The sequence below is a fragment of the Rhinoraja longicauda genome, chromosome 34 (genome assembly GCF_053455715.1).
Source record: "Rhinoraja longicauda isolate Sanriku21f chromosome 34, sRhiLon1.1, whole genome shotgun sequence".
NCBI classification, from domain to species: Eukaryota; Metazoa; Chordata; class Chondrichthyes; order Rajiformes; family Arhynchobatidae; genus Rhinoraja; species Rhinoraja longicauda.
This window is the reverse complement of record NC_135986.1, coordinates 24,113,796-24,138,232: the sequence shown is the minus strand read 5'-3', so window position 1 is coordinate 24,138,232 and position 24,437 is coordinate 24,113,796. Positions and strand designations below refer to the sequence as shown.

The 24,437-nt window shown below is 54.3% G+C and overlaps 1 protein-coding gene across 1 annotated transcript in view; it reads left to right on the top strand.

Moving 5' to 3' along the window:
• Window positions 1-24,437, top strand: part of LOC144609642 (autophagy-related protein 2 homolog A-like) — a 91,962-nt gene that overhangs the window by 17,507 nt on the left and 50,018 nt on the right. The window contains 8 exon segments of the mRNA XM_078428143.1: window positions 1,098-1,247; window positions 3,025-3,127; window positions 4,344-4,518; window positions 9,386-9,574; window positions 15,368-15,464; window positions 18,013-18,174; window positions 20,324-20,475; window positions 23,737-23,821. Of these exon segments, the coding sequence (XP_078284269.1) occupies window positions 1,098-1,247; window positions 3,025-3,127; window positions 4,344-4,518; window positions 9,386-9,574; window positions 15,368-15,464; window positions 18,013-18,174; window positions 20,324-20,475; window positions 23,737-23,821 (1,113 nt within the window).

The following is a 24,437-nucleotide window of genomic DNA, read 5'->3' as shown; positions in this document are numbered from 1 at the left end:
GTGTCCTTTGATGTTCTTCCCCCTCCCTCACGGTGTCGTCGTCCCCCATGCCGGGTCCTCCTTTATTTATTGTTCTTCACGGCAGTCCCCTCAAACGGGGTCCCCATTGTCTTTAGTTTAGTTTAGTTTGGAGATACAGCGCGGAAACAGGCCCTTCGGCCCACCGGGTCCGCGCCGACCAGCGATCCCCGCACACTAACACTATCCTACACACACACTGGGGACAATTTTACATTTATACCAAGCCAATTAACCTACAAACCCGCACGTCTTTGGAGTGTGGGAGGAAACCGAAGATCTCGGAGAAAACCCACGCAGGTCACGGGGAGTACGTACAAACTCCGTACAGACGGCGCCCGTGGTCGGGATTGAACCCGGGTCCTCTGGCGCTGCATTCGCTGTAAAGCAGCAACTCTACCGCTGCGCCACCGTGCCGCCCCGTTCTTCTTCCCCCTCCCGCGCGGCTAAACTGAACATTTCTCCGCTCTTGAGTGTGTGCCTTGTCTGCCCCTCCTGCAGTGTCTAACCGTCTCTCTCTCTCCCTCTCTCTCTCTCTCCCTCTCCCTCTCCCCTCTCCCTCTCCCTCTCCCTCTCCCTCTCCCTCTCTCTCCCTCTCCCTCTCCCTCTCCCTCTCCCTCTCCCTCTCCCTCTCCCTCTCCCTCTCCCTCTCCCTCTCCCTCTCCTCCCTCTCCCTCTCCCTCTCCCTCTCCCTCTCCCTCTCCTCTCCCTCTCCCTCTCTCCCTCTCCTCTCCCTCTCCCTCTCCCTCTCCCTCTCCCTCTCCCTCTCCCTCTCCCTCTCCCTCTCCCTCTCCCTCTCCCTCTCCCTCTCCCTCTCCCTCTCCCTCTCCCTCTCCCTCTCCCTCTCCCTCTCCCTCTCCCTCTCCCTCTCCCTCTCCCTCTCTCCCTCTCTCTCCCTCTCCCTCTCTCCCTCTCTCTCCCTCTCCCTCCCCCTCTCCCTCTCTCTCCCCCTCTCCCCCCTCTCACACTCTCTCCCTCTCTCCCTCTCCCTCTCCCCCTCTCTCCCCCTCTCCCTCTCCCTCTCTCCCCCTCTCCCTCTCTCCCTCCTCTCCCTCTCTCCCTCTCTCTCTCCCGGGCAGCCCGAGGGGCCGAATCCCCCAGCTGGTCGTCATGCATGACTACCAGCATGCAGCTGGCCAAGGAGTGTTTGAAGGAGCCGGCGGAGGAGCCGGAGGAACCCACCCAGCCCCTGGAGGGGCTCGAGATGTTCGCCCAGACCATCGAGACGGGTAAGTACGGTCAGGTCACTCGGCCACGGGACTGGAGGGGTGGAGGAAGGAACTGCAGACGCCGAAGACAGACACAAAACGCTGGAGTAACTCAGCGGGACAGGGCTGGGTAACTCAGCAGGACAGCGACTGGGCTTGTATGCACTGGAATTTAGAAGGATGAGAGGGGATCTTATCGAAATATAGCAAATTTGCAGATGACACAAAGCTTGGTGGCAGTGTGAACATGGTATTGGAGGTAGGGTACTGACATGGATAGAAAATTGGTTGACAGACAGAAAGCAAAGAGTGGGGATAAATGGGTCCCTTTCAGAATGTCAGGCAGTAACTAGTGGGGTACCGCAAGGCTCGGTGCTGGGACCGCAGCTATTTACAATATACATTAATGACTTGGATGAAGGGATTAAAGTGCCATTAGCAAATTTGCAGATGATACAAAGCTGGGTGGCAGTGTGAACCGTGAGGAAGATGCTATGAGGCTGCAGGGTGACTTGGACAGGTTGTGTGAGTGGGCGGATGCATGGCAGATGCAGTTTAATGTGGATAAGTGTGAGGTTATCCAATTTGGTGGTAAGCATAGGAAGGCAGAGTATTACCTGAATGGTGTCAAGTTAGGAAAAGGGGACGTACAACGAGATCTGGGTGTCCTAGTGCATCAGTCACTGAAAGGAAGCATGCAGGTACAGCAGGCAGTGAAGAAAGCCAATGGAATGTTGGCCTTCATAACAAGAGGAGTTGAGTATAGGAGCAAAGAGGTCCTTCTGCAGTTGTACAGGGCCCTAGTGAGACCGCACCTGGAGTACTGTGTGCAGTTGTACAGGGCCCTAGTGAGACCGCACCTGGAGTACTGTGTGCAGTTGTACAGGGCCCTAGTGAGACCGCACCTGGAGTACTGTGTGCAGTTTGGTCTCCAAATTTGAGGAAGGATATTCTTGCTATTGAGGGCGTGCAGCGTAGGTTTACTAGGTTAATTCCCGGAATGGTGGGACTGTCGTATGTTGAAAGACTGGAGCGACTAGGCTTGTATACACTGGAATTTAGAAGGATGAGAGGAGATCTTATCGAAACATATAAGATTATTAAGGGGTTGGACACGTTAGAGGCAGGAAACATGTTCCCAATGTTGGGGGAGTCCAGAATCAGGGGCCACACAGTTTAAGAATAAGGGGTCGGCCATTTAGAACGGATATGAGGAAACCCTTTTTCAGTCAGAGAGTTGTGAATCTGTGGAATTCTCTGCCTCAGAAGGCAGTGGAGGCCAATTCTCTGAATGCATTCAAGAGAGAGTTAGATGGAGCTCTTAAGAATAGCGGAGTCAGGGGGTATGGGGAGAAGGCAGGAACGGGGTACTGATTGAGAATGATCAACTGTGATCACATTGAATGGCGGTGCTGGCTCGAAAGGCCTCCTCCTGCACCTATTGTCTATTGTCTATTGTAGTTGAGGCTGGGATTATCCCAACGTTTAAGAAACTGTTGGACAGGTACATGGATAGGGCAGGTTTGAGGGATATGGACCAAGCGTGGGCAGGTGGGACTAGTGTAGCTGGGACATGTTGGCCGGTGTGGGCGAGTTAGGCCACAGGGCCTGTTTCCACGCTGTATCACTCTATGAGTCTAACCACCAAGGGTCTCGACCCCCTGAAACTTCAACCGTTCCTTCTCTCCGGAGATGCTTGCCTGTCCCGCTGAGCTACTTTTGTGTCGCTCTTCGGTGGTACCTTCTTCGGGTGAAAGTGGTGAACGCAACTCAGCGAGTTTTGACTTTGGCCCGACAGTGCTGAGGAGGATAAAGGTGACGTTCCTGGACACCATCGTGCGGGTGGAGCACACGGCAGACGGCTCCAGTGATGCCGTGGCCCTGGAGGTGCACGTCAAAAGGTAAGTGGCAGCGACCTTCTGGTACACCCGATAACGGTAAACTACTAGACCAAGTGGAACCGTGGGGTCCAAACCCCTCCAGCACCCTCTCCCCCCCGCTCCCCCCCTCTCCCCCCCACCCCCCCCCCCACTCCCCTCCCCCATTTTTCTATTTAAACGTTTCTGCAAGTCTCTGCCGACTAAAATGGCGTCATGACGTACTACGGTTTTTAGGGGCCTATCTTGTTCCTCTAGTATAAGAAAATAACAATAGACAATAGGTGCAGGAGGAGGCCATTCGGCCCTTCGAGCCAGCACCGCCATTCAATGTGATCATGGCTGATCATTCTCAATCAGTACCCCGTTCCTGCCTTCTCCCCATACCCCCTGACTCCGCTATCCCTAAAAGCTCTATCTAGCTCTCTCTTGAATGCATTCAGAGAATCGGCCTCCACTGCCTTCTGAGGCAGAGAATTCCACAGATTCACAACTCTCTGACTGAAAAAGTTTTTCCTCATCTCCGTTCTAAATGGCCTACCCCTTATTCTTAAACTGTGTGGCCCCTGGTTCTGGACTCCCCCAACATTGGGAACATGTTTCCTGCCTCTAACGTGTCCAACCCCTTAATAATCTTATACGTTTCTTAGAACTGCAGATGCTGGTACAAATCGAAGGTATTTATTTCACAAAATGCTGGAGTAACTCAGCAGGTCAGGCAGCATCTCAGGAAAGAAGGAATGGGCGACTTTTTTTTATTTTTTAGAGATACAGCGCGGAAACAGGCCCTTCGGCCCACCGGGTCCGTGCCGCCCAGCGATCCCCGCACATTAACACTATCCTACACCCACTAGGGACAATTTTTATATTTGCCCAGTCAATTAACCTACAAACCTGTACGTCTTTGGAGTGTGGGAGGAAACCGAAGATCTCGGAGAAAACCCACGCAGGTCACGGGGAGAACGTACAGACGGCGCCCGTAGTCAGGATCGAACCTGAGTCTCCGGCGCTGCATTCGCTGTAAAGCAGGAACTCTACCGCCGCGCCACCGAGCCGCCCTGGTTCAGTCTGAAGAAGGGTTTCTACCCGAAACGTCGCCCATTCCTTCTCTCCTGGAATGCTGCCTGACCTGCTGAGTTACTCCAGCATTTTGTGAATAAATACTTTCGATTTGTTCCTCTAGTATCTCTGGTTCTCATTGCCCCCTGTCTCCCTGTGTTCTTCTCCCCCCCCCCCGCAGGTTGGATTACTGTGATGAGGCGGTGAAGGACTCGGTCGGCAGCTCGAGGAAGGAGCCCATTCCCATTGACATCCACCAACCCCCTGCCTTCGTGCACAAGGTGCTGCAGCTGTCTGGGGTGCTCCTACACTACGAGGATGTCCCGGAGCAGCGTCTCGACCCCCCAGCGCCACAGGTAAGGACCCCAATACCCCAGGAACGAGTTGTACGGGGGCCCTGGTCAGACCGCGTCTGGGGTACCGTGTGCGCAGTTTTGCTCTCCTAATTTGAGGAAGGACATCCTTGCTATTGAGGGAGTGCAGCGTAGGCTCACCAGGTTCATCCGTCTGAAGAAGGGTCTCGACCCGAAACGTCACCCATTCCTTCTCTCCTGAGATGCTGCCTGTCCCGCTGAGTAACTCCAGCGTTTTGTGATATCTTCGATTTGTACCAGCATCTGCAGTTATTTTCCTGCACAGGTTAATCCCCGGGATGGCGGGACTGTCACACGGGGAGATATTGGAAAGACTGGGCTTGTATTCTCTGGAGTTTAGAAGGATGAGAGGGGATCTTATTGAAACATATAAGATTATTAAGGGGTTGGACACGTTAGAGGCAGGAAACATGCTATTGAGGGCGTGCAGCGTAGGTTTACTAGGTTAATTCCCGGATTGGCGGGACTGTCATATGTTCAAAGACTGGAGCGACTAGGCTTGTATACACTGGAATTTAGAAGGATGAGAGGGGATCTTATCGAAACATATAAGATTATTAAGGGGTTGGACACGTTAGAGGCAGGAAACATGTTCCCAATGTTGGGGGAGTCCAGAACAAGGGGCCACAGTTTAAGAATAAGGGTTCGGCCATTTACAACGGAGATGAGGAAAAACTTTTTCAGTCAGAGAGTTGTGAATCTGTGGAATTCTCTGCCTCAGAAGGCAGTGGAGGCCGATTCTCTGAATGCATTCAAGAGAGAGCTAGATAGAGCTCTTAAGGATAGCGGAGTCAAGGGGTATGGGGAGAGGGCAGGAACGGGGTACTGATTGAGAATGATCAGCCATGATCGCATTGAATGGCGGTGCGTACAGGCTCGAAGGGCCGAGTGGCCTACTCCTGCACCTATTGTCAATTGTCTATAATGTTGGGCGAGTCCAGAATCAGGGGCCACACACAGTCTAAGAATAAAGGGGAGGCCATTTAAAACTGAGGTGAGAAAAAAACGTTTTCACCCAGAGAGTTGTGGATTTGTGGAATTCTCTGCCACGGAAAGCTGGAGTAACTCAGCAGGACAGGGAGCATCCCTGGAGAGAAGGAATGGGTGACGTTTCGTGTCGAGACCCTTCCTCAGGCTGAAAGTCACGGGAAAGGGAAATGAGATAAGGACGACAATGCAGTAATTTACAGAAGAAAGGATGAAAGATGTGAAAAGAGGGTTCACTTGCACCTCCTCCAACACCATCTACCATATCCGCTGTTCCAGGTGTGGACTACATCGGCAAGACCAAGCGCAGGCTCGGCGATCGTTTCGCTGAACACTTGCACTCAGTCCGCCTGAACCTACCCGATCTCCCGGTTGGCAAACACTTCAACTCCCACTCCCGCACTGACCTTTCCGTCCTGGGCCTCCTCCACTGTCAGAGTGAGGCCCAGCGCAAATTGGAGGAACAGCACCTCATATTTCGCTTGGGCAGCTTTACACCCCAGCGGTATGAACATCGACTTCTCCAACTTCAAGTAACCCATCGCTTTCCCTCTCTCTCTATCCCTCCCTCTTTCCAGTTCTCTGACCAGTCTGACCGTTACCGACTACATTTTATGTCTGTTTGCTCTGTTGTCACCTTCTCCCAGCTAACAACGATCTATTCTACATTTTCCTTAATGTCATAATGAATAGGAGTAGAATTAGGCCATTCGGCCCATCAAGTCTACTCCACCATTCAATCATGGCTGCTCTATCTCTCCCTCCTAACCCCATTCTCCTGCCTTCTCCCCATAACCGCTGACACCCGCACTAATCAAGAATCTATCTATCTCTGCCTTAAAAATATCCACTGACTTGTGGCCTCCACAGCCGTCTGTGGCAAAGAATCCCACAGATTCACCACCCTCTGATTCCTCATCTCCTTCCAAAAAGAACGTCCTTTAATTCTTGTGAACTGTTTATGTATGTGCTGTTATGTTTGTGTGCCATTGTCTGTTCGTTTCTTAGTACCTGAACTGATGTACAGCCCTTTGGTCAACGTGGGTTGTTTTTAAATGTGCTGGACAAATAAAATTGACTTGACTTGACAATAGACAATAGACAATCTGACTGAAGAAATTCCTTCTCATCTCCTTCCTAAAAGAACGTTCTTTAATTCTTACCTCCTTCCCATTTGTCCTGTTTTCACACCTTGCACTTCCTTATCTCCGTATCTCCCTCTCCCCGGACTCTCAGTCTGAAGGAGGGTCTCGACCCCGAAACATCACCCATTCCTTCTCTCCGGAGATGCTCCCGTCCCGCCGAGCTACTCCGGTGTTTTTGTGTCGGCATCTTCCTCGCAAAAAAAAAATTGACAAATGAATAAGTCTATTGGCCAAGTATGTAGACAATAGACAATAGGTGCAGGAGGAGGCCATTCGGCCCTTCGAGCCAGTACGCACCGCCATTCAATGTGATCATGGCTGATCATTCTCAATCAGTACCCCGTTCCTGCCTTCTCCCCATACCCCCTGACTCCGCTATCCTCAAGAGCTCTATCCAGCTCTCTCTTGAATGCATTCAGAGAATTGGCCTCCACTGCCTTCTGAGGCAGAGAATTCCACAGATTCACAACTCTCTGACTGAAAAAGTTTTTCCTCATCTCAGTTCTAAATGGCCGACCCCTTATTCTTAAACTGTGGCCCCTGGTTCTGGACTCCCCCAACATTGGGAACATGTTTCCTGCCTCTAACGTGTCCAACCCTTTAATAATCTTATACGTTTCGATAAGATCCCCTCTCATCCTTCTAAATTCCAGTGTATACAAGCCTAGTCGCTCCAGTCTTTCAACATACGACAGTCCCGCCATTCCGGGAATTAACCTGGTGAACCTACGCTGCACGCCCTCAATAGCAAGAATATACATACACGGAATGTGCCTTGGTGCTCTGCTCGCAAGTAACAACACGAACGTACAGTAAACAATTAAGAATAAAGCATAAAACATTAAACACATTAAGAATACAACGTTACGGTCTAAACATGTGAGTGAAAATAAACCAGAGCAAAAAGAGACTACAGACTTTTGGTTGTTGAGATAGAGATACTAGTTGTGGAAAAAAAGCTGTTTTTATGTCTGGCTGTGGCATCTTTGACAGTCCGGAGTCGCCTTCCAGAGGGAAGTGCTTCAAAGAGTTTGTGGCCAGGGTGAGAGCCAAGGCAAGTCAAGTCAATTTTATTTGTGCAGCACATTTAAAAACAACCCACGTTGACCAAAGTGCTGTACATCAGTTCAGGTACTAAGAAACGAACATACAATGGCACACAAAACATAACAGCACATACATAAACAGTTCACAGCGCCCCCCTCAGAGGGCCTCAAATGCTAGGGAGTAGAAATAGGTTTTGAGCCTGGACTTAAAGGAGTCGATGGAGGGGGCAGTTCTGATGGGGAGAGGGATGCTGTTCCACAGTCTAGGGGTCAGAGACGATCTTGTCCGCTGGCTTCCTGGCCCTTGCAGTGTACAGTTTGTCGATGGGGGAAGGTTGCAGCCCAACAACCTTCTCAGCCGATCGAACGATCCGTTGCAGTCACCGGATGTCGTGCTTGGTGGCTGAGCCAAACCAGACCATGATGGAGAAGGTGAGGACGGACTCAATGATGGCAGTATAAAACTGGACCATCATTGCCTGTGGCAGACTGTGTTTCCTCAGCTGCCGCTGGAAGTACATCCTCTTTTGGGCCTTTTTGACTGCGGAGTCGATGGCTGACCTGTCTCTCCCTCTCAACCCCATTCTCCTGCCTTCTCCCCTTAAACCACTGACACCCGCACTAATCAAGAATCTATCTATCTCTGCCTTAAAAACATCCACTGACTTGGCCTCCACTGCGGCAAAGAATTCCACAGATTCACCACCCTCTGACTAAAGAAATTCCTCCTCATCTCCTTCCTAAAAGAACGTCCTTTAATTCTTGTGAACTGTTTATGTACGTGCTGTTGTGTTTTGTGTGCCATTGTATGTTCGTTCCTTAGTACCTGAACTGATGTACAGCACTTTGGTCAACGTGGGTTGTTTTTAAATGTGCTGTACAAATATAATTGACTAGACAATAGGTGCAGGAGGAGACCATTCGGCCCTTTGAGCCAGCACCGCCATTCAATGTGATAATGGCTGATCATTCTCAATCAGTACCCCGTTCCTGCCTTCTCCCCATACCCCCTGACTCCTCTATCCTTAAGAGCTCTATCTAACTCTCTCTTGAATGCATTCAGAGACTTGGCCTCCACTGCCTTCTGAGGCAGAGAATTCCACAGATTCACAACTCTGACCGAAAAAGTTTTTCCTCATCTCCGTTCTAAATGGCCGACCCCTTATTCTTAAACTGTGTGGCCCCTGGTTCTGGACTCCCCCACAAAAAGCTGGAGTAACTCAGCAGGACAGGCAAGCAGCATCTTTAGTCAGAGGGTGGTGAATAATAGACGGTAGACAATAGGTGCAGGAGGAGGCCATTCGGCCCTTCGAGCTTGTACGCACCGCCATTCACTGTGATCATGGCTGATCATTCTCAATCAGTACCCCGTTCCTGCCTTCTCCCCATACCCCCTGACTCCGCTATCCTTAAGAGCTCTATCTAGCTCTCTCTTGACTTATCTCCATCCCCTTTGTCCCGTTTTCCGCACCGTACACTTCCCTTATCTCCGTATCTCCCTCTTCCCCGGCCTGAAGGGGGGTCCAGACCCCAAAACGTCACCCGTTCCTTCTCTCCGGAGACGCCGCCCGTCCCGCCCTGCCCCGCTTGTGTTTTTGTGTCGGTATCTTCCGCGCGAGTAAGAAAGTAACGCCGGCGAAAGGGGGGACTGAACCGGTGATCTCTCGGCAGGAGGAGGAGGAGGAGGAGGAGGGCGCAGGCTGTGGCGACGAGTCGGACCGCGGGCCCGGGACGAGCGGCGGGACTGCGGCGGGCCGACCGGGCGCGGTGCCGCCACACCTGGTACAGATCGGCAACTGCACGGGCTGCCTGGAGATGACCGTGAAACTCAAGCAGAATGACGCTCTGCCTGGACCCAAGGTAACTCTGGTTCAGGTTAAGTTCCACCAGGTTCATCCCCAGCGGCAAGAATAAGGAGGCAGATTACTACCTCAATGGTGTCAGATTAGCAAAGGGGAAGTGCAACGAGACCTGGGTGTCCTTGCCGAGCTTGCCTTTGGTTTCGCCGAGACCTGGGTGTCCTTGTACACCAGTCACTGAAAGTAAGCGTGCAGGTACAGCAGGCAGTGAAGAAAGCTAATGGCATGTTGGCCTTCATAACAAGAGGATTTGAGTTTAGGAGCAAAGAGGTCCTTCTGCAGACGCTGGTACAAGTCGAAGGTATTTATTTCACAAAATGCTGGAGTAACAATAGACAATAGGGTGCATTCGGCCCTTCGAGCCTGTACGCACCTCCATTCAATGTGATCATGGCTGTTCATTCTCAATCAGTACCCCGTTCCTGCCTTCTCCCCATACCCCCTGACTCCGCTATCCTTAAGAGCTCTATCTAACTCTCTCTCGAATGCATTCAGAGAATTGGCCTCCACTGCCTTCTGAGGCAGAGAATTCCACAGATTCACAACTCTCTGACTGAAAAAGTTTTTCCTCGTCTCCGTTCTAAATGGCCGACCCCTTATTCTTAAACTTTGGCCCCTGTAACTCAGCGGGTGAGGCAGCATCTTGGAAGAGAGGGAATGGGTGACGTTTCGGGCCGAGACCCTTCTTCAGACTGATGTCGGGGGGGGCGGGACAAAGGAAGGATATAGTTGGAGACGGGAAGATAGAGGGAGAACTGGGAAGGGGGAGGGGAAGAGAGGGACAGAGGAACTATCTAAAGTTGGAGAAGTCGATGTTCATACTGCTGGGCTGCAAGCTGCCCAGGCGAAATATGGGGTGCTGTTCCTCCAATTTCCGGTGGGCCTCACTATGGCACTGGAGGAGGCCCATGACAGAAAGGTCAGACTGGGAGTGGGAGGGGGAGTTGAAGTGCTCAGCCACCGGGAGATCAGGTTGGTTAAGGCGGACTGAGCGAAGGTGTTGAGCGAAACGATAGCCTGCGTTTGGTTTCGCCGAGACCTGGGTGTCCTTGTACACCAGTCACTGAAAGTAAGCGTGCAGGTAGAGCAGGCAGTGAAGAAAGCTAATGGCATGTTGGCCTTCATAACGAGAGGATTTGAGTTTAGGAGCAAAGAGGTCCTTCTGCAGTTGTACAGGGCAAAGTGTAGGGATTAACGGGTCCCTGTCAGAATGGCAGGTAGTGGCGAGTGGAGTGTCGCAAGGCCCGGTGCTGGGGCCGCAACTATTTACAATATATATTCATGATTTAGATGATGGGATTAAAAGTAACACTAGCAAGTTTGTAGATTACGCAAAGCTGGATGGCAGTGTGAACTGCGAAGAGGATGTTAGGAGGTTGCAGGGTGACTTGGACAGGTTGAGTGAGTGGGCAGATGCGTGGCAGATGCAGTATAATAATGTGATAAATGTGAGGTTTTCCACTTTGGCCGCAAGATCAAGGAGGCAGATTATTATCTCAATGGTGTCTGATTAGCCAAAGGGAAGTGCAACGAGACCTGGGTGTCCTTGTACACCAGTCACTGAAAGTAAGCATGCAGGTGCAGCAGGCAGTGAAGAAAGCCAATGGCATGTTGGCCTTCATAACGAGAGGATTTGCATATAGGAGTAAAGAGGTCCTACTGCAGTTGTACAGGGCCCTGGTGAGACCGCCCCGGAGTGCAGTTTTGGTCTCCTAATTTGAGAAAGGACGTCCTTGCTATTGAGGCAGTGCAGCGTAGGTTCACCAGGTTAATCCCCGGGATGGTGGGACTGTCATATGAGGAAAGATTGGAAAGACTGGGCTTGTATTCACTGGAATTTAGAAGGATGAGAGGGGATCTTATAGAAACATGTAAAATTCTGAATGGATTGGACAGGCTAGATGCAGGAAAAATGTTCCCAATGTTGGGGGAGTCCAGAACCAGGGGGCACACAGTCTAAGAATAAAGGGGAGGTCATTTAAAACTGAGATGAGGAAAAACGTTTTCACCCCGAGAGTTGTGGATCTGTGGAATTCTCTGCCACAGAAGGCAGTGGAGGCCAGATCACTGGATGAATTTAAAAGCGAGTTAGATAGAGCTCTAGGGGCTAGCGAAATCAAGGGATATGGGGAGAAGGCAGGCACGGGTTACTGATTGTGGATGATCAGCCATGATCACAATGAATGGCGGTGCTGGCTCGAAGGGCCAAATGGCCTCCTCCTGCACCTATTGTCTATGTTTCTAAGGTAGACACAAAATGCTGGAGTAACTCAGCGGGACAGGCAGTATCTCTGGAGGGAAGGAATGGGAATGGGTCGAGACCCTTCTTCAGTCTGGACCTGAAACGTCACCCGTTCCTTCTCTCCAGAAATGCTGCCTGTCCCGCTGAGTTACTCCAGCATTTTGTGTCTATCTTCGATTTTAACCAGCATCTGCAGTTCTTTCCTACACATTTTTAGATTTTGTTTTAGATTTAGAGAGCCTTCGGCCCACCGAGTCCGCGCCGCCCAGCGATCCTCGCACATTAACACTATCCTACACACACTAGGGACAATTTTTACATTTGCCCAGTCAATTAACCTACAAACCTGTACGTCTTTGGAGTGTGGGAGGAAACCGAAGATCTCGGAGAAAACCCACGCAGGTCACGGGGGGAACGTACAAACTCCGTACAGACGGCGCACGTAGTCAGGATCGAACCTGAGTCTCCGGCTCTGCATTCGCTGTAAGGCAGCAACTCTACCGCTGCGCCACCGTGACGCCCTTTTGTCCGGTCCACTGCGAAATCTCCTCGAGGTTTGTCTACTTTGAAGAGGTTCTCCTCCTCTCTCCGATGAGAGTTTAACAACATCCTCTCTCACTGCTCTCCCTCTGCGATTCCTACAGCACCACGTCTTAACACACACCCGCCACCACAGCCACGCCTGGCTTAGTTTAGTTTAGAGATACAGCGCGGAAACAGGCCCTTCAGCCCACTGGGTCCACGCCGACCAGCGATCCCCGCACACTAACACTATCCTACACACACACTTGGGACAATTTTACACTTACACCAAGCCAATTAAACCTGCACGTCTTTGGAGTGTGGGAGGAAACTGGAACTCCCGGAGAAAACCCACACAGGTCACGGGGAGTAAGTACAAACTCCGTACAGACAAGCACCCGCAGTCGGGAACGTACCCGGGTCTCCGGCGCTGCATTCGCTGTTTGCAAAGATACTAGAGGAGCAAGATGAACCACTCCGTTGAAATCGCCTATACTGAAGTGTAGTACGCAAAGGAGCGGAACGTCCACCATTTTAGTAGGCAATAGACAATCGACAATAGACAATAGGTGCAGGAGGAGGCCATTCAGCCCTTCGAGCCAGCACCGCCATTCAATGCGATCATGGCTGATCACTCTCAATCAGTACCCCGTTCCTGCCTTCTCCCCATACCCCCTCACTCCGCTATTCTTAAGAGCTCTATCCAGCTCTCTCTTGAAAGCATCCAACGAACTGGCCTCCACTGCCTTCTGAGGCAGAGAATTCCACACCTTCACCACTCTCTGACTGAAAAAGTTCTTCCTCATCTCCGTTCTAAATGGCCTACCCCTTATTCTTAAACTGTGGCCCCTTGTTCTGGACTCCCCCAACATTGGGAACATGTTTCCTGCCTCTAATGTGTCCAATCCCCTAATTATCTTATATGTTTCAATAAGATCCCCCCTCATCCTTCTAAATTCCAGTGTATACAAGCCCAATCGCTCCAGCCTTTCAACATACGACAGTCCCGCCATTCCGGGAATCAACCTAGTGAACCTACGCTGCACGCCCTCAACAGCAAGAATAACGGCAAACCCCGCCGTTCGCTCTGCCTCTCGCAGTGTAATCAGTGTTATGGGGGGAACAGTATGTGTGATGATGATACCATTAAAATGCAGAATATATCTCACCTATCAACTCACAGGTTTTTGTTATTTTTCTTTTAAAATGTTTCTGCAAGTTTCTGCCTACTAAAATGGCCGCCGTGACGTACCACGGTTTTTACGGTCGAGTGGTCTGTCTTGCTCCTCTGGTATCTTTGGCAGTAAGGCAGCAGGTCTACCCGCTGCGCCACCATGCAGCAGCTCTACCCGCTGCACCACCGCAAAGCGACTGGCACAGTCCACCTCGCGTGGATGTGTACAGTGAAGGGATACGGAGTAACGCAAGAATTGGTGATGGGTGTAGGTGGGCAAAGTGCACACTCAGCGCCCACAAAGCGCCCCCCGTGCATCCTGAACACCTCCTAATTCCGTGAAAACCTTTAGAGATACAGCTGTGGAGGTCTGAAGAACAGGTTCTCGACCCGAAACGTCACCCATTCCTTCTCTCCAGAGATGCTGTCCGACCCTCTGAGTTACTCCAGCATTTTGTGTCCGTCCATCTCAGTACTAGGTCCGAAGATAGACACAAAAAGAATGGCGGGACTGTCGTATGTTGAAAGACTGGAGCGACTAGGCTTGTATACACTGGAATGTAGAAGGATGAGAGGGGATCTTATCGAAACGTATAAGATTATTAAGGGGTTGGACGCGTTTGAGGCAGGAAACATGTTCCCAATGTTGGGGGAGTCCAGAACTGGGGGCCACAGTTTAAGAATAAGGGGTAGGCGATGAGCATTTGTCAACACTGGGCCTGTACTCGCTGGAGTGAGGGGGGGACCTCATTGAAACGTACAGAATAGTGAGCGGCCTGGATAGAGTGGATGTGGAGAGGATGTTCCCACTGGTGGGAGAGTCTAGGACCAGAGGGCACAGCCTCAGAATGAAGGGATGATCCTTTAGGAAGGAGATGAGAAGGAATTTCTTGAGTCAGAGGGTGGTGACTTTGGAATCCATTGCCACAGACGGCTGTGGAGGCCACAAGTCAGCGGATATTTTTAAGACAGAGATAGATAGATTGTTGATCAGTGCGGGTGTCAGGTTATGGGGGGAAGGCAGGAGAATTGGGTTAGGAGGGAGAGATAGATCAGCCGTGATTGAATGGCAGAGTAGACATGATGGGCCGAATGGCCAATTCTGCTCCTATCACTTATAACTTTAGAAGGTGCAGAGACCCTGCATTTGGAAAAAATAAGGTTTGCCTTAATCGACAAACCTGAGTTATTTTTAAAAATATGGTCTCCATTTATTGAATTTTTAGAAAAGTAAATGGGCTTGGCACAGGACTAAAATAAAAAAATAAATTTAAATAAAAAGTTGAAACTTGAGTTGGGGGTTGGATGTACAGCTGTGGTTTTGGTCTCCCGGATCTACTCCCGTTAATTTTTATTGTTAGATCTTTTTTTCTTTTTTTTTAACCCTCTTACTCTCTCTCTCCCTAAGTTTATAGTTTTATATTTTTATTTTTATTTTCTCTCTTCAAAAATTTAAAAATTGAAGCTATGTAAGAACTTTGTAACAAATGTGTTTTTTCTTATTTCGATTTGTACATATGCTTTTCAAAAAAAAAGAAGGTGCTGGACCTTTTAGTTTAGAGATACAGGGCGGAAAGAGGCCCTTCGGCCCACCGGGTCCGTGCCGCCCAGCGATCCCCGCACACTGACACCATGCAATTTAACCTACGAGCCTGTACGTCTTTGGAGTGTGGGAGGAAACCGAAGATCTCGGAGAAAATCCATGCAGAGAACGTGCAAACTCCGTACAGACGGCGCCTGTGGTCGGGATGGAACCCGGGTCTCCGGCGCTGCATTTGCTGTAAGGCGGCAACTCTACCGCCGCGCCACCGTGCCCCGGCCTTTGTTTGATGTGTTCTGACTTGCCTTCCTTCCAGCTGGAGGTTGATGGGAAAATGGGGTCGCTGCACTTGTTCCTCACCCCCCACCAGATCTCCAGCCTCGTCGATTTTCTCAGCACCATTAACCTCTCGGGTAAGTGGCTCTGTTTTCCTGCATCTACCTTTCAAAAGAACACCAACGCCGCATGGAAATCTCGTTGTGTAAAAGCAGTCCATGGAAGTGCCATAAAATCCCACAGACCTCTAAATCTGTGGTGGCGCGGCGGTAGAGTTGTTGCCTCGTGGCGCCGGAGACCCGGGTTCCATCCCGACTACGGGCGCCGTCTGTACGGAGTTTGTACGTTCTCCCCGTGACCTGTGTGGGTTTTCTCCGAGATCTTCGGTTTCCTCCCACACTCCAAAGACGTGCAGGTTTTTAGGTTAATTGACTGGGTAAATGTAAAAATTGTCCCTAGTGTGTGTAGGATAGTGTAAGTGTGCGGGGATCGCTGGGCGGCACGGACTCGGTGGGCCGAAGGGCCTGTTTCTGCGCTGTATCTCTAAATCTTAAAAAAATCTTTTAAAAATCTAAAATTGGCTTCGGTAAATTGTCCCTAGTGTGTAGGATAGAACTAGATCGCTGGTCAGTGTGCCGACTTGATGGGCTGAAGGGCCTGTTTCCATGCTGTATCTCCTGAGCTAAACTAAACTAAACTAAACTGCACAGCGGTAGAGTTGCCGCCTTACAGCGAAATGCAGCACCAGGGACCCGGGTTCCATCCCGACCACGGGCGCCGTCTGTACGGAGTTTGTACGTTCTCCCCGTGACCCGCGTGGGTTTTCTCCGGGCGCTCCGGTTTCCTCCCACACTCCAAAGACGTGCAGGTTTGTAGGTTAATTGGCTTGGTGTGTGTGTGTGTAAATTGTCCCTAGTGTGTATCGGGCAGGTTTGATGTGTGGGGATCGCTGGGCGGTGCGGACCCGGTGGGCCGAAGGGCCTGTTTCCACTCTGCATCCCTAAGCTAAACTAAAGTACGATACAGCGCACTTGCAGAACCTTTGTCCCACCGAGACCGCCCCCAGTCAGCGATCCCCGCACACTGGCACTATCCCACACACACTAGGGACAATTAAAATGTTTTACCCAGCCAATTAACCTACAGACCTGCACGTCTTTGGAGTGCGGGAGGAAACCGGAGCACCCGGAGAAAACCCACGCGGGTCACGGGGGAGAACGTGCAAACTCCGTGCAGACAGCGCCCGTAGTCAGGATCGAACCCGCGAGGCAGCAACTCTACCGCTGCATCACCGTGCCGCCCTCTGCCTCCATCCAGCGCCATTGTGCCTCTCTCTGCCCCTCTTGCCACTCTCTGCCCCTCTGTGCTGCCCTCTGCTCTAAACCACCCTGCCCCTCTGTGCCACCCTCTGCTCCAAGCCACCCTGCTCCTCTGTGACACTCTCTGCTCTAAACCACCCTGCCCCTCTTGCCACCCTCTCCTCTGTGCCACCCTCTGCCCCACTGTGCCGCCCTCTGCTCCAAGCCACCCTGGGTCTCTGTGCCAGCCTCTGCCCCTCTGTGCCGCCCTCTGCTCCAAGCCACCCTGGGTCTCTGTGCCAGCCTCTGCCCCTTTGTGCCACCATCTGCTCCTCTTGCCACCCTCTGCTCTAAAACATCCTGCCCCTCGGTGCCACCCTCTGCCCCTCTTGACACCCTCTGCCTGTCTGTGCCACCCTCTGCTCCAAGCCACCCTGCCCCACTTGACACCCTCTGCCCCTCTGTGACACCCTCTGCCCGTCTGTGCCACCCTCTGCTCCAAGCCACCCTGCCCCACTTGACACCCTCTGCTCTGAACCACCCTGCCCCTTTGTGCCACCCTCTGCCCCTCTTGTCACCCTCTGCTCTAAACCACCCTGGGTCCCTGTGACACCCTCTGCCCCTCTTGACACCCTCTGCCCCTCTGTGACACCCTCAGCTCTAAACCACCCTGCCCCTCTTGCCACCCTCTGCCTGTCTGTGCCACTCTCTGCTCTAAGCCACCCTGGGTCTCTGCCACTCTCTGCCCATCTTGCCACCTTCTCCCCTTCTGTGCCACCCTCTGCTCCAAGCCACCCTGCCCCTCGGTGCCACCCTCCTGCGCCATGGTGTCACCCTCTGCCCTAAACCACCCTGGGTCTCTGTGACACTGCCCTAAACCACCCTGCCCCTCGGTGCCACCTTCCTGCACCATGGTGCCACCCTCTGTGCTGCCCTCTGCTCCAAGCCACCCTGGGTCTCTGTGCCAGCCTCTGCCCCTTTGTGCCACCTTCTGCTCCTCTTGCCACCCTCTGCTCTAAAACATCCTCTGCCCCTCGGTGCCACCCTCTGCCCCGCTTGACACCCTCTGCCCCTCTGTGACACCCTCTGCCCGTCTGTGCCACCCTCTGCTCCAAGCCACCCTGCCCCACTTGACACCCTCTGCTCTAAACCACCCTGCCCCTTTGTGCCACCCTCTGCCCCTCTTGCCACTCTCTGCTCTAAACCACCCTGGGTATCGGTGCCACCCTCTGCCCCTTTGTGCCTCCCTCCCGCGCCGTCGTGCCGTCCCTCCCGCCCGCCCTGCCGTGCCGCCCACACGCTCTCCGTCTCTGGGAACTCTCGCGGTCACGTGCGGACGGGTGTTAGCGCCACTCACTGTCTCTCCCCCCCCCTCTTCCTCCGGCAGAGGTGAGCGGGCTGAAGGAGACGCTGAGCAAGAGCCGGCCCCTGGACCCTGAGGACTTCAAACTGATTGAGCAGGACCTGAACAAGCAGCTGCACTCGGGTCACAGCCTGGCGCGCACCAAGGCTGAGGAGCTGGACTCCCTCGTCCCCCCCGACAGCACAGGTGAGGAGGAGGGGCCGCTGGGGACCGACCGAGTGGACACATGGGATATGCAGGGAATGGATCGATACGGATCACATGCAGGCAGAGGAGATTAGTTTAACGGGGCATCATGTTTGGCATGGAGGTAGGGGACAATAGACAATAGACAACAGACAACAGACAATAGACAACAGACAACAGACAACAGACAACAGACAATAGACAACAGACAGCAGACAATAGACAACAGACAATAGACAACAGACAACAGACAGCAGACAATAGACAATAGACAACAGACAACAGACAACAGACAACAGACAACAGACAATAGACAACAGACAACAGACAACAGACAACAGACAACAGACAACAGACAGCAGACAAACGACAATAGACAATAGACAACAGACAACAGACAATAGGTGCAGGAGGAGGCCATTCGGCCCTTCGAGCCAGCACCGCCATTCAATGTGATCATGGCCGATCATCCACAATCAGTACCCCGTTCCTGCCCTCTCCCCATACCCCCTGACTCCGCTATCCTTAAGAGCTCTATCTAGCTCTCTCTGGAATGCATTCAGAGAATTGGCCTCCACTGCCTTCTGAGGCAGAGAATTCCACAGATTCACAACTCTCTGACTGAAAACGTTTTTCCTCATCTCAGTTCTAAATGGCCGACCCCTTATTCTTAAACTGTGTGGCCCCTGTAACTCAGCAGGTCAGGCAGACAGAAAGCCTGACAGACAGAAAGCAAAGAGTGAAGATAAATGGGTCCCTTTCAGAATGGCAGGCAGTGACTAGTGGGGTACCGCAAGGCTCGGTGCTGGGACTGCAGCTATTTACAATATACATCAATGTCTTGGATGAAGGGATTAAAAGTACCATTAGCAGATGATACAAAGCTGGGTGGCAGTGTGAGCTGTGAGGAAGATGCTATGAGGTTGCAGGGCGACTTGGACAGGTTGTGTGAGTGGGCGGATGCATGGCAGATGCAGTATAATGTGGATAAATGTGAGGTTATCCACTTTGGTGGCAAGAACAGGAAGGCAGATTATTATCTCAATGGAGTCAGATTAGGTAAAGGGAAGTGCAACGAGACCTGGGTGTCCTTGTACACCAGTCACTGAAAGTAAGCATGCAGGTACAGCAGGCAGTGAAGAAAGCTAATGGCATGTTGGCCTTCATTGCGAGAGGATTTGAGTATCGGAGTAAAGAGGTTCTACTGCAGTTGTACAGGGCCCTGGTGAGACCGCGCCTGGAGTACAGTGTGCAGTTTTGGTCTCCTAATTTGAGGAAGGACATCCTTGCTATTGAGGCAGTGCAGCGTAGGTTCACCAGGTTAATCCCCGGGATGGCGGGACTGTCGTATGAGGAAAGATTGGAAAGACTGGGCTTGTATTCACTGGAGTTTAGAAGGATGAGAGGGGATCTTATAGAAACATATAAAATTATAAAAGGACTGGACAAGCTAGATGCAGGAAAGATGTTCCCAATGTTGGGGGAGTCCAGAACCAGGGGCCACACACAGTTTAAGAATAACGGGGAGGCTATTTAAAACTGAGGTGAGAAAAAACCTTTCCACCCAGAGAGTTGTGAATGTGTGGAATTCTCTGCCACAGAGGGCAGTGGAGGCCGATTCACTGGATGGATTTAAAAGAGAGTTAGATAGAGCTCTAGGGGTTAGCGGAGTCAGGGGGTATGGGGAGAAGGCAGGCACGGGGTACTGATTGAGAATGATCAGCCGTGATCACATTGAATGGCGGTGCTGGCTCGAAGGGCTGAATGGCCTCTTCCTGCACCTATTGTCTATGGACCCCGATTGGGTAATGGGTCGGGGGGGGGGGGGGGGGAGTGGGTTGCTGAGTCTTCCCGCCAAATCCCATCGCCGATCCCGTGGCACCTCACTGTCGGACGTACCACTGGCTCGAAGGGCCGAATGGCCTCCTCCAGCACCTATTGTTTATGTTTCTATGAAACTGGAGAAAACCCACACAGGTCACAGGGTGAAGGTGCAAACTCAATAGTCAATTTATTTGTCACACACGCATAAATGAGCAGTGAAACGGTACGGACAGCGCTCGTGGTGGGGATCGAACCTGGTTCCCGGGCGCTGTGAGGCGGCAAGTGTCCTCCTGTCATGGTTCTGTCTCTCTGTTTCCCTCGCCAGGTCCCTCCGATATGTTCTTCTCCATGGCCCCTATGACCAGCAGCGCCACCTCTGTGCTGTCGGGCAGCGAGCTCTCCGATGTGGACCTGGACGGATCGATGTGCAGTGACCACAGTGGATCATCACTGCAGCACCCGCCAGTGGGCACAGGGGTGAGCTAACCGCAGGGGGGGGGGGAGAGGGGGGGGAGTGGGAGGGGAAGGGGGGAGTGGGAGGGAGAGAGAGAGGGGGGGAGAGGGAGGGAGGGAGGGGGGAGAGAGGGAGGGAGGGAGGGGGGAGAGAGGGAGGGGGGGAGAGGGAGGTGGAGAGAAAGGGGGGAGGAAGTGGGAGGAGAGAGGGGGACAAGGAGAGAAATGGGGGAAGATGGAGGGGGAGCGAGAGAGGGGGGGAAGGGAGGGGGGGAGAAGGGGGGGAGAGGGGGAAAAGGGGATGGGAGAGATAGGGGGGAGAGAGGGGTGGGGAAGATGGGGGAAAGAGGGAGAGGGGAGAGAAAGGGGGGAGAGAGAGGGGGGGAAAGAGAGGGGGGTGGAAAGAGGTGGTTGAAAGAGGGGTGGGGAAAGAGGGGGAGGAAAGAGGGGGGAAAGAGGAGGGGGAAGAGGGGATGAGGGAAAAGAGGGGGTGAGGGAAAAGAGGGGGTGGGGGGGAAGATGGGAGCGGGGCGGAAAGAAGGGAGTGGGGGAAAAGAAGGGAGTGGGGGGGAAAGAAGGGAGTGGGGGGGAAAGAAGGGAGTGGGGGGGAAGAAGGGAGTGGGGGGGAAGAAGCGAGTGGGGGGGAAGAGAACATCAACTCTACCGCTGCGCCACCGAGCCGCCCTTTGTATGATAAATTTACCCCTCAGATTCATATTAAAAAAATTTCCCCTTCACCTTAAACCTATATCCTCTGGTCCTCGATTCCCCTACTCTGGGCAAGAGACTCTGTGCGTCTACCCGATCTATTCCTCTCATGGTTTTATTGGGCGCAGTGGGTAGAGTTGCTGCCTTGCAGCGCCGGAGACCCGGGTTCCATCCCGACTACGCGCGCCGTCTGTACGGAGTTTGTACGTTCTCCCCGTGACCTGCGTGGGTTCTCTCCGAGATCTTCAGTTTCCTCCCACACTCCAAAGATGTGCAGGTTTGTAAGTAAATTGGCTTGGTGTAAGTGTGAATTGTCCCTAGGGTAGCGTTAGTGCGCGGGGATCGCTGGTCGGCGCGGACTCGGTGGGCCGAAGGGCCTGTTTCCGCGCTGTATCTCTAAACTAAACTAAAACCTCTATAAGATCACCCCTCATCCTCCTGCGCTCCAAGGAATAGAGTAGGAAAAAAACTGCAGATGCTGGTTTAAATCGAATGGTGTGTGTGTGTGTTTATATATATATATATATATACCGAACCTCAGCATCATTATCCATGTCCCAGATAGACACAAAAAGCTGGAGTAACTCAGCGGGTCAGGCAGCATCTCTGGAGAGAAGGAATGGGTGATGTTTCGGGTCGAGACCCTTCTTCAGATAGAATGTAGTTCGGGAGGGGGTAGAGAGTGGAGAGGAGGGGAGGGGAGAGGGAAGAAGAGGTGGGGAGGAGGAGGTAGAGAGTGGAGCGGGGAGGGGAGGGGGAGAGGTGGGGAGGGGGAGGGGGAGAGGTGGGGAGGAGGAGGTAGAGAGTGGAGCGGGGAGGAGAGGGGGAGAGGTGGGGAGGGGAGGGGGAGAGGTGGGGAGGGGAGGGGGAGAGGTGGGGAGGGGAGGGAGAGAGGTGGGGAGGGGAGGGGGAGAGGTGGGGAGGGGAGGGGGAGAGTGGAGCGGGGAGGGGAGGGGGAGAGGTGGGGAGGGGAGGGGGAGAGGTGGGGAGGGGAGGGGGAGAGGTGGGGAGGAGGAGGTAGAGAGTGGAGCGGGGAGGAGAGGGGGAGAGGTGGGGAGGGGAGGGGGAGAGGTGGGGAGGGGAGGGGGAGAGGTGGGGAGGGGAGGGGGAGAGGAGGGGAGGGGGAGAGGTGGGGAGGGGAGGGGGAGAGTGGAGCGGGGAGGGGAGGGGGAGAGGTGGGGAGGGGAGGGGGAGAGGTGGGGAGGGGAGGGGGAGAGGTGGGGAGGGGAGGGGGAGAGTGGAGCGGGGAGGGGAGAGGTGGGGTGGGGAGGGGGAGATGGGGGGTGGAGGTGGAGAGGGGAGAGGTGGGGAGGGGAGGGGGAGAGGTGGGGAGGGGAGGGGGAGAGTGGAGCGGGGAGGGGAGGGGGAGAGGTGGGGAGGGGAGGGGGAGAGGTGGGGAGGGGAGGGGGAGAGTGGAGCGGGGAGGGGAGGGGGAGAGGTGGGGAGGGGAGGGGGAGAGGTGGGGAGGGGAGGGGGAGAGGTGGGGAGGGGAGGGGGGGGGTGGAGGTGGAGAGGGGAGAGGTGGGGTGGGGAGGGGAGGGGGAGGTGGGGGGTGGAGGTGGAGAGGGGAGGGGAGGGGAGGGGAGGGGAGAGGTGGGGGGTGGAGGTGGAGAGGGGAGAGGTGGGGAGGGGAGGGGGAGGTGGGGGGTGGAGGTGGGGAGAGGTGGGGAGGGGAGGGGGAGGTGGGGGGTGGAGGTGGGGAGAGGTGGGGAGGGGAGGGGGGGTGGAGGTGGAGAGGGGAGAGGTGGGGAGGTGGGGGGTGGAGGTGGAGAGGGGAGAGGTGGGGAGGGGAGGTGGGGGGTGGAGGTGGAGAGGGGAGAGGTGGGGTGGGGAGGGGAGGGGGAGGTGGGGGGTGGAGGTGGAGAGGGGAGAGGTGGGGTGGGGAGGGGAGGGGAGGGGGAGGGGGGGGTGGAGGTGGACAGGGGAGAGGTGGGGAGGTGGGGGGTGGAGGTGGAGAGGGGAGAGGTGGGGAGGGGAGGGGGAGGTGGGGGGTGGAGAGGGGAGAGGTGGGGAGGGGAGGTGGGGGGTGGAGGGGAGAGGGGAGAGGAGGGGAGGGGGAGGTGGGGGGTGGAGGGGGAGAGGGGTGGGGTGGGGAGGGGAGGGGGAGGTGGGGGGTGGAGGGGAGAGGGGAGAGGTGGGGAGGTGGGGGGTGGAGGTGGAGATAGAAAGTGGAGAGGGGTGGTGGGAGTTGGGGATGTGATGGGAGCAGTAGGAAGTGATCCCCCATCACTAAACCTGCCCCCCCTTCCCCCCCCTCCCCAAACTGAAGAAGGGTCTCTCCCCGAAACGTTAGCCATTCCTTCTCCTCAGTGAAGCTCCCTGTCCCGCCCGCTGAGTTACTCCAGCATTGTGTGTGTACCGAGGTAGAGAGTCGCAGCCTGCTCAACCTCCCCCTGTAGCTCAGGCCCTCGGGTCCCGGCAACAAAGGGTGGGTCGGGGTCTGGCAGGACACTGCAGACACGTGGTGGAGGGTCTGGAACGTGGCCGGGTGGTCTGGAGAAAGAGAGGGAGAGGTCGGTCGTCCATCCGTCCGTCGTTGCCAGGGCCGCTGTGCTAACGGGGCTTCTCTTCTGACAGCTCGCCATGGGCTCCCCACGCCAGCACGGGACCTCCTTCTTCCCCTCCACCCTCCCCAGCCTGCAGGGCATCGGCAGGCAGCAAGGTGAGTGAGCAGGGCCACGGGCCCACGGGCCCAGGCCCGCTGCTGGACGGGAGGGGGGGGGGGGGGGGGGGGAGAAGAGAGGAGGAGAGGGAGAGGAGGAGAGCAAGGGGGGAGGGGAGAGATGGGGAAGGGGAGGGGTAGAGAGTGGAGAGGGGAGGGGTGGGGTGGGGAGGGGAGGGAAGTGGGGAGAGGAGGAGAGGGAGGGGAGGGGAGGTGGGGAGGAGGTAGAGAGGGGTGGGGAGGGGAGGGGAGAGGGAAGGTGGGGACGGGAGGGGAGGTGGAGAGGAGGTGGGGAGGGGAGGGGAGAGGAGGGGAGAGGGAGGGGAGGGGAGAGGTGGAGGGATGAGGAGGGGAGAGGAGGGGAGGGGAGAGGTGGAGAAGAGGGGAGGAGAGGGAGGGGAGAAGAGGGAGGGGAGAGGTGGAGAGGAGAGGGGGTGGAGAGGGGAGGAGAGGTAGGGTGGGGGGGGAGAGTGAGAGGGGAGGGGGAGCGGTAGGGAGGGGCTGCCCATCATTAAAGCCGCTGCCTGTGGGGAGGGGAGAGGGAGTGGAGGGGAGAGGAGGAGAGCGAGGGGGGAGGGGAGAGATGGAGAGGGGAGGGGTAGAGAGTGGAGAGGAG